This window comes from Eriocheir sinensis, chromosome 61, assembly GCF_024679095.1.
Source record: "Eriocheir sinensis breed Jianghai 21 chromosome 61, ASM2467909v1, whole genome shotgun sequence".
NCBI classification, from domain to species: domain Eukaryota; kingdom Metazoa; phylum Arthropoda; class Malacostraca; order Decapoda; family Varunidae; genus Eriocheir; species Eriocheir sinensis.
This window is the reverse complement of record NC_066569.1, coordinates 11,184,332-11,194,331: the sequence shown is the minus strand read 5'-3', so window position 1 is coordinate 11,194,331 and position 10,000 is coordinate 11,184,332. Positions and strand designations below refer to the sequence as shown.

At 49.7% G+C, this 10,000-nt stretch overlaps 1 protein-coding gene across 1 annotated transcript; it reads left to right on the top strand.

Moving 5' to 3' along the window:
• Window positions 1-18: 18 nt before the first annotated feature.
• On the top strand, window positions 19-9,722 carry LOC126986037 (nuclear factor 1 B-type-like). Its single transcript, XM_050841723.1, has 2 exons — window positions 19-750; window positions 9,576-9,722. Exons 1-2 carry the CDS (start codon window positions 628-630, stop codon window positions 9,720-9,722), a joined length of 270 nt encoding a protein of 89 aa, XP_050697680.1. The 5' UTR covers window positions 19-627.
• Window positions 9,723-10,000: the final 278 nt, after the last annotated feature.

Below are 10,000 nucleotides of genomic sequence, written 5' to 3'. Positions count from 1 at the left end.
TTAAGAACCCTCAAACAGAATCTCAACACCAGCATCACCACCACCACCAATATCACCACCGGCATCTTAGAAGAACCCTCAGAAGCAGAATCTCAACACCAGCATCATCACCACCACCACCAATATCACCACCGGCATCTTAGAAGAACCCTCAGAAGCAGAATCTCAACACCAGCATCACCACCACCACCTCCAATATCACCACCGGCATCTTAGAAGAACCCTCAGAAGCAGAATCTCAACACCAGCATCATCACCACCACCTCCAATATCACCACCGGCATCTTAGAAGAGCCCTCAGAAGCAGAATCTCAACACCAGCATCATCGCCACCACCTCCAATATCACCACCGGCATCTTAGAAGAGCCCTCAGAAGCAGAATCTCAACACCACCACCACCACCACCACCACCGGCATCTTCATCACCACCAGAGGATATAAGAATCTATAGTGCAGAAATTCAACACCAGCAACACCACTAACACCAATATCACCACCAGTAGAACCCTCAGCAACACCGCTACTACCAGCATCTTCATCACCACCACCACCAGTATCCCAAGAAAAACCCTCAACACCACCACATCACCACCACCACCTTCAACACCACCCAGCCCTCGTGGTAAATGGTGAACATGGACGGTGAGGCGCTCAAACCCGAGGCCTTCCTCACCACCGCCCCCCCCGCGCCCCCCCTCGTCACCACCGCCCGCAGCCCCCCGTCGTACCCCAAGGTCGCCGAGGCAACGGTAGGTCAACACACGAGGGGAGGTTAACATGTGGGGGTAGGGGGGTCGTGGAGGTCAAACTGGGGGGAGCTAGGTCATCACATGGGGGGGAGGGAGGTCAAACTGGGGGGTCAAACTTGTGGGAGGGTGCGTACAGGGGAAGGGAGTTGCAAGGGGACAGTACTGGGGGGCATTCCTTTTGGGGGAAGGTCACAGTGAATGGGGGGTCGTTCCTAGAGGGGGTCGTTCCTTGGGGTCGTACCATGGGGTAACTGTTGGGTCATTCCAGGGGTTCGTTCCTGGGGGTCGTACCAGGGGAGTAATTGGTGGGTCGTTCCGAGGGGGTTCGTTCCTGGGAGGTCGTACCATGGGGGGTAACTTGTGGGTCGTTCCAGGGGGGTCGTTCCTGGGGAGTCGTACCATGGGGGGTAACTTGTGGGTCGTTCCAGGGGGGTTCGTTACTGGGGCGTCACACTGGGGGTCGTACCAGGGGGGTAAACTGGTGGGTCGTTTTAAGGGTGTTCGTTCCTGGGGGGTCATACTAGGGGTCGTACCAAGGGGGGTAACTGGCGGGTCGTTCCAGGGGGAGTTCGTTACTGGGGAGGGTCGTACTGGGGGGGGGGGTTGTATTAATGTATTTTTTTAGGTAATTTATTTTATTTTGTTTTATTTTATTTTGAATTTTACTTTAATTAGTTTGAATTTTTTTATTATTTATATTCTCTTTCTTCTTGTTCTTTCTTCTTCTTTTTCTTCTTGAGAGAGAGAGAGAGCAAGGTGTGTCACTCATAGTAAAGCAGGTATTGAAGGAAGCATTCTCTCTCTCTCTCTCTCTCTCTCTCTCTCTCTCTCTCTCTCTCTCTCTCTCTCTCTCAATCTAACTGTATGTGTGTGTGTGTGTGTGTGTGTGTGTGTGTGTGTGTGTGTGTGTGTGTGTGTGTGTGTACCGCTAGAGGTCAGAGGGTACGTCTCTTGACCTGTTTGCACACCACCACCACCACTACCACCACCACCACCACCACCTTGATTTCGCCTATTACACTCCGCTTCATTCCCTTGTATACATCATTCTTCGACGAGCTATTACATCACCGCCTGACACCAGTATAAGTATTACCTCATTCATGTTTCCCTAATCTAAATAAACCTATTGACCTCCCTTCGTCTCCTGTAAGCCATTGAGTACAGCAGAACCTAATACATCACCGCTTGACACTAGTATAATTGTTACCTCATTCATGTTTCCTTCCTCTAAATGAACCTTTTGACCTCCCTTCGTCTCCTGTAAGCCTTTGAGTACAGCCTAATACGCTCCATGAGGTCATAATATTACTACATGAGGTCATTGTATTACTGTTTGAGGTCATTGTATTATTAGTACGTGCATGTGGCCTTTCAAAACAGTCCTTACTAACCTTCCAGAGAGGAGGAGGAGGAGGAGGAGGAGGAAGAGGAGAAGGAGGAGGAAGAAAAAGATGACAGGAGATGATGAAGAGAGAGAGAGAGAGAGAGAGAGAGAGAGAGAGAGATTCCCGTAAGAGCAGGTGAGATATAGGGATGTTATACACCCTAACCTCCCTCCTCCTCCTCCTCCTCCTCCTCCTCCTCCTCCTCCTCTCCACGTGTGCCAATGACCTCGTGCTACCTTTCAAGGGGGGAGGGGAGGGTAACGGTAAGCAGGAGGAGGAGGAGGAGGAGGAGGAAGAGAAAGGAGGATGGAGGGTAAACCAACGACCTTGCAGTTTTCTCTTCTTCCTCCTCCTCCTCCTCCTCCTCCTCCTTTTCTGACCTTCGCCTCCTCCTCCTCCTCCTCCTTCAACTTTAAAAGGAGGTGTGGGTGGTGTTTGGATCCAGTAGTAATAGTAGTAGTGGTGATGAAGGTGGTGGTGTTGAAGTGGTGTTGAAAGTTGTGGTAGTGATGGTGGTGATGGTGGTGATGATAATGGTGGTGGTGGTGGTGATGGTGATGTGATTAGTGTATTATATTTATTGGTGGTGAGAGAGAGAGAGAGAGAGAGGTATTGTATTGGTGGTGGTGGTGGAGAGAGAGAGGTAGAGAGAGAGAGTTATTATTTCCATGTTCTCCTTTTTCCTTTCATCTCCTCTTCCTCCTCCTCCTCCTCTTCTCTCATATCTTCCTCTTCCCCTACTTCTCTTCACCTCCTCCTCCTCCTCAGCTTCCTCTTCTCTTCCTCCTCTTCTCCTTCCTTCTACTCTTGCATCATATCTTCTTTCCTCCTCCTCCTCCTCCTCCTCATACGCCATCCAGTTCCAGGGAAAAACAGGACATTAAATCGATGGAAAAAGAACGAATTGGCAACCTGGTCCACAGAAGGGTTGTCATGTACGGTAATTCCCCGTGTGTGTGTGTGTGTGTGTGTGGCGGGAGAGAGAGGAGGAGGAGGAGGAGGAGGAGAAAATATGATGATGCAAAGAGGAGGAGGAGAAGAAAAGGAAGAGGAGGAGGAGGAGGAGGAGGTAAAGAGGAGAGAAGGAAGTGTATGGAGGTATGGTAGAGAGAGAGAGAGAGAGAGGAAAAGCAGTGTTGCCATTCCAGTGTTTGTGTTTCATTGTCAGAGAGAGAGAGAGAGAGAGAGGGAAAGAGCAGTGTTGCCAGCCTCAGGTCATGATTTTGAGAGAGATCAGACCAAACGTTGCCTGCGCTCTCTCTCTCTCTCGCTCTCTCTCTCTCTCTCTCTCACTTCTTGACCAGACTCCGGCGGCATAGCACCTCTCTCTCGCTCGCTCTCTCTCTCACTCTCACTCTCTCACACCACGCCTTCCCTCACCCCTCCCTCATTTTCCTCCACTTCTCTCCTCTTCTCTCCTCCTCCTCCTCCTCCTTTTTATTTTTTTTCTTCTACTACGACTTAATTTCTCTCCCTTCTTTCCTCCATTCTCTCCGTCTTTCCTCCGTTTCCTCCACAGTCATTCATCTTCTCTCTACCGCATCTTCCTCCACCTCCTCCTCCTCCTCCTCCTCTTCCTTCTTCTTCTGTTGTTAGTTATTTCTCTTCCTCCTCCTCCTCCTCCTCCTGCTTCTTCTTCTCCTCCTTTTCCCCTCACCACGCGTTTGCACTCTCCTCCCTCCTCCTTCTCCTCCTCCACCTCCTCCTCCTCCTCCTCCTCCTCCTCCTCTCCCTTATTCCTCCCTATCTGTACCCTTCTTCAAGCCGAACTATCACAACCCCTCTCTCTCTCTCTCTCTCTCTCTCTCTCTCTCTCTCTCTCTCTCTCTCCTCCTTCTAAGAGAGTGTGTAAGGGAAGGATTTCAAGAGGTAGTTTTGGTGGTGTTGGTGGTGTTGTGTGGTGTTGACGTGGTGTTGAAAGTGGTGGTGGTGGTGGTGGTGGTGACTCATGCGGTTTTCCCACGTACACGGACGCTACCATGTGTTCGTGACTGACCGTGTGTGGGTGTACGTGCGTTCTTTTGCCGTGTTTGTGTTTATCTACGTTTTTTTGCCGTGTATGTGTGTGTGTGTGTGTGTGTGTGTGTGTGTGTGTGTGTGTGTGTGTGTGTTATGGTGTCGCTCTCCCTCGCACTGTGACGTGAAAAATTAAAAAAAAAGGGAAAACGTTAGAAAGAAGGAAGGAAAAGAAAGAAAGAAAAATTAAAGATAGAATGAAGAAGAGAAATAAAGAATTTAAAGATAAAATGAAGAAGATAAATAAAGAAATAAAGAAGAGTGAATAAGCAACGTTAGTCAATACGTCAGTCAGTCAATCATTTAGCCAGTCAGTCAGTCAGTCAGAAAGAAACATCTTGCTCTACGTAAACTAAGCTAACTGACTGACTGACTGTGATATCTTGTGTTAGTCCAGTGGATCCCAAACTCTTCTAATTGCTTCCCTAAACACAGCGCCCTTCCCTTGCCTTTTCGACCCTCAATACGTGAACATGTAGTATTTATATCCAGTTAATTTCATGTTATACTTTGATACATTTATGACGTCACCCTCCGCCTCCTCGCTGTCTGCCCGGCGAACGAGAAGTATATGTGAATGTTACTCGTGTGAGGCGCCGTATTGTGTGTGTTTGGGTGCTGTACAATTATACTTTAGTTACACACGCTGGATAACTGATAAAGGTGATAAAAATGGATATAATATTGATAGCGAAAGGTAGGCGGTCATATTTTTTTCATAGTGTGTGTTCAGGAGAATCTTCACACTGGCCCACTCAAGGATTTCAACTGCATTACTGAAAAGTCTAAATTTGACCTAACTGTGATATATATAATTGGTATTTTTAGTGTGATATGATTATTGCTTTTTACCAAGAGCCTTCACGACCCTCAGAAACACTCCTGCGACCCTTATTTGGGGACCACTCTCAGTCAGTCAGTCAGTCAGTCAGTCTTCCAAGAGAGGAAAAAAGTGGAAATGAATGAGGAAGTGAAGGACTTATTGATGAAGAGGAAAAAGAAGGGGAAGAAAAAGAAGACAAGCGTGACAGTGATCCCCTCTTCCTCCTCTTCTTCCTCCCCCTCTTTTCCTCCTCTTCTTCATCCTTGTTTCTTCTCTTTCCTCCTCCTCCTCCTCCTCCTCTTCCCCGCCCACTTCGCCCCGTCTGAGAGCCGCCTCCCCATTGGCTAAGGCCCTGGACACGTGCTTTGCGAGAGCCAATCACAGCACAGAACTCTTTGGCGGGCGAGAGAGAGAGAGAGAGAGAGAGAGAGAGAGAGAGAGAGAATGGAAAATAGAAAGAGAAAGTGAAATACAGAAAATAAATAGAGATAAAGAAAATAAATAAATAAAATAGAAAAAATATGGAGAGAGAGAGAGACACACACACACACACACACACACACACACACACACACATAGTTGAAATAAGGCTCATGTGCGTTTTCGTATGTGCGTATTTGTGTGTGTGTGTGTGTGTGTGTGTGTGTGTGTGTGTGTGTGTGTAAGTTTAAAGACCTCAAGACCCCGATGATGCGAACACTCGATTTAAAGAAGAAATATTAACCTCGATATTATGAAATAAGAAATATTAACCTCGATATTATGAAACAAGAAATATTAACCTCGATATAACGACCACCACCACTACCACCGCCACCACCACCATCACCATCACCACCACCAGTACCAATATCACCACCACCACCATCACCACCTCAGATTCACCACCACCACCGCCGCCGCCGCCGCTGCCTCCACCCTCGCTAGTACGACCACCTTCGCTATACCGAACACAGTGTCGCTCCTGGTGCAGCCCCCCCCTTACCCCCCCTCCTCCCTCCCCCCCTACCACGGACCCCCACCCCCTCCTCCTATGAAATGTGCCACCATGCCCTGGGTCAGTATTTGTGTGTGTGTGTGTGTGTGTGTGTGTGTGTGTGTGTGTGTTCTCCTCCTCCTCCTTTTCATCCTTTTCCTTTTTCTTTCTCTTCCTCCTCTCACTTTTCATTCTTCCTCCTCTTCCTTCTTTTCTCCTCCTCCTCCTCCTCCTCCTCCTCTTCCTTCTTTTTTCCTCCTCCTCCTCCTCCTCCTCCTTTTCATCCTTTTCCTTTTTCTTTCTCTTCCTCCTCTCTCACTTTTCATTCTTCCTCCTCCTCTTCCTTCTTTTTTCTTCCTCCTCCTCCTCCTCCTCCAAATCCCCCTCCGTCTTCTCCTTCTCTTCCTCCTTCTCCCCTTCCTTTTCCTGTACGTCTGTCTGTATGTCTGTCTATTTCAATTATTACTATTATTATTATTATTATTATCATCATCATCATCATTATCTTATTCTCGTATCAGTTAAGGACTGAAAATAATAATGATTTCTCGTGTTATGGTAGTAGTAGTAGTAGTAGTAGTAGTAGTAGTAGAAATGAAGGGAGGGGGCACAATCAGTAGGGTAGCAGGGTAGTAGGGTGTTAGCAGGGGGGTGCAGAAGGAGGGTACGAGGGGGTAAGAGAGGAGGAACAGGCGGGCAGGGAGGGAATGGGGTATGGCAAGTGGGGGCAGAAGGGGTGGAGAAGGGTGATCGAGGGGGGCATAGGGGTCAGGGGGGTCAGGAGGGGAGCAGCAGGGAGATACGAGGGGGGGGGGGGCAGGCGAGCAGGGAGGAAATGGGGGATGAGAAGTGGGGGGCAGAAAAGGGTGGTTGAGGGGGGCACGGTGGGCAGAAGGCGGGCATGTAAGGTAGCAGGGGGTTAGAGAGGGGGCAAGAGGGGGGCATTTAAGGTAGTAGGGGGTTAGAGAGGGGGCAGGGGGGGCGGGGGCAGGGGGGGTGTCGCGTGCATTCCCTGCCGGGCGATTGGTTCTCTTCACGGCAAAATGTCGGAATGTTCACGGCTGGCTGCGTCCTTTCCGAAGCCACGGCCGATAACCGCCGCCTGAGAACTGCCACTAATGCTGCGCCCATGCCTCACCCTGCTCTCTCTCTCTCTCTCTCTCTCTCTCTCTCTCTCTCTCTCTCTCTCTCTCTCTCTCTCTCTCTCTCTCTCTCTCTCTCTCTCTTTTCATTGTTTTATTGCTGTTACTACTTGTACTGTTGCTACTACTACTACTACTACTACTACTACTACTACTGCTGCTTCTACTATTCATTCCCCTTCCATTCTCTTCTTATATATCTGCTACATCCTCCCTGATACCACTCTGCTCCCCCTTCCACCCCTGCTTTGCCCTGCTAGTCCTGTCACCGCCATTTGCAAGAGTTACTACATCAACCCTAAACTGAACTCCTCCACCCAGTAAAGATAAGTTAAGGGAGTGAGACGGAGGCAAAACTTAAGTGTAGGAGTAGAGGTTATGGGAGTGAGGGAGCCGCTGAGAGTAATGTAAACGTGGCTACCATTTACCATTTGCAAGAGTTACTACATCAACCCTAAACTGAACTCCTCCACCCAGTAAAGATAAGTTAAGGGAGTGAATCGGAGGCATAAGCTAAGTATGGAAGTAGAGGTTATGGGAGTGAGGGAGCCGCTGAGAGTAATGTAAACGTGGCTGGCTGTGTCCGTAGACTTTTAACGCCTCGCCGCCCTGCTAACGCCTCGCTTCAACACTCATCCCGCATGCATTGAGAGGTGAATGAGTGGCCTTGTGCTGGTCAGTCCTCTGGTGTTAAATGTGGTATGGGACTTCCTGAGACTTTGTGATGTTAAGACTTGCTCCCCACCCTTGACAGGCTAGCTCTTCCTTCTCCCCACTCCAACACTCTCATCTTGCAGGCACTGAGAAGTGAATGAGTGGCCTTGTGCTGGTCAGTCCTCTGGTGTTAAATGTGGTATGGGATTTACTAAGACTTTGTAATGTTAAGATTTGTTCCCCACTCCTGACAGGCTAACACTTCCTTCTCCCCTTCCTCCCCACTAGCCTAACGCTCCCCCTCTTTCTCTTCCCCCTCACTTCCTCCCTCTACACTTCTCTCCCCTCCCCACCACCAACAAGCTAACCTCCCCCATTTTCTCTCCCTCCCAGTATGAGTTTCACCACTACATCTCTTCTCCCCATCATACTAACACGATCTCCCTCACTCTTCTCCTCTCCCTCCCTCCACCAGACTACCCCAGGCCCATATCTACATGCTAAACTACCCTTCTCTTTTTTCTCCCCTCTCCCCTCCAAGATAACCTCTCACCCCCTCTCCCAATCTTTCTTCCTCTCCCCCCCCCAGCAAGCTAACCCCCCCCTCCTCTCTCCCACGCCAGTATAAGTGCAACCCGTTTTTCTCTTCTCCCCATTTCTCTTTTCTTTCACTTTTTCTATTCTCCCCGTCTCTCCCACTCGTTCACTTTTCACCTACCCTCTCTCCTTTTCTCTCCCCAAAACCAAGCTAACCATCCCTTCTCCTCCCTCTCCCACCCTTCATCTATCTCCCCACCAACCTAACCTCCCCCTTCTCTCCCCCACCCAGTATGAGTTCCACCCTTTCATCTCTTCCTCCCCCAACCAATCTAACCTCCCCCTTCTCTCCCCCACCCAGTATGAGTTCCAGCCTTTCATCTCTTCCTCCCCCAACCAACCTAACCTCCCCATTCTCTCCCCCACCCAGTACGAGTTCCACCCTTTCATCTCTTCCTCCCCCAACCAATCTAATCTCCCCCTTCTCTCCCCCACCCAGTATGAGTTCCACCCTTTCATCTCTTCCTCCCCCAACCAACCTAACCTCCCCCTTCTCTCCCCCACCCAGTACGAGTTCCACTTTTTCATCTCTTCCTCCCCCAACCACTCTAACCTCCCCCTTCTCTCCCCCACCCAGTACGAGTTCCACCCTTTCATCTCTTCCTCCCCCAACCAACCTAACCTCCCCCTTCTCTCCCCCACCCAGTATGAGTTCCACCCTTTCATCTCTTCCTCCCCCAACCAACCTAACCTCCCCCTTCTCTCCCCCACCCAGTACGGTATGAGTTCCACCTTTCATCTCTTCCTCCCCAACCAACCTCTCCCCTTCTCTCCCCACCCAGTATGAGTTCCACCCTTTCATCTCTTCCTCCCCAACCAATCTAACCTCCCCTTCTCTCCCCACCCAGTATGAGTTCCACCCTTTCATCTCTTCCTCCCCCAACCAATCTAATCTCCCCTCTCTCCCCACCCAGTATGAGTTCCACCCTTTCATCTCTTCCTCCCCACCAGTCTAACCTCCCCTTCTCTCCCCCACCCAGTATGAGTTCCACCATTTCATCTCTTCCTCCCCCAACCAACCTAACCTCCCCATTCTCTCCCCCACCCAGTATGAGTTCCACCTTTTCATCTCTTCCTCCCCAACCAACCTAACCTCCCCCTTCTCTCCCCCACCCAGTATGAGTTCCACCCTTTCATCTCTTCCTCCCCCAACCAACCTAACCTCCCCCTTCTCCCTTTCATTTCTTCCTCCCCCACCAGTCTAACCTCCCCCTTCTCTCCCTGCGCAGGATGAGTTCCACCCGTTCATCGAGGCCCTGCTGCCGCACGTTAAGTCGTTCGCCTACACGTGGTTCAACCTGCAGGCGGCCAAGCGGAAGTACTTCAAGAAACACGAGAAGAGGATGTCCCTGGAGGAGATAGAATGGAAAAGATAAATAGTTTGGTAGATAGAGATAAATTGATAAAGGCATAAATAAGAAGAAAAAGCGATAGAGAATAATGGAGAGAAAAGGAAGATAGAGAGAGACAGAGAGATGGAGAAGGAGGAGAAACGGAAGGAAGGAAGGATGGAGAAAGGGAGGGAGAGAAAGAAGAAAAGGGAGAGGGAAGTGTAAGAGAGAGAGAGAGAGAGAGAGAGAGAGAGAGAGAGAGAGAGAGAGAGAGAGAGAGAGAGAGAGAGAGAGAGAGAGAGAGAGAGAGAGAGAGAGAGAGA

Excerpts from the sequence above, each read along its gene's own strand:
- LOC126986037 (XM_050841723.1), top strand. The coding sequence starts at position 628 with ATGGTGAACATGGACGGTGAGGCGCTCAAACCCGAGGCCTTCCTCACC. Across the intron at positions 751-9,575 it reads CCAAGGTCGCCGAGGCAACG|GATGAGTTCCACCCGTTCAT; the intron begins GTAGGTCAACAC and ends CTCCCTGCGCAG.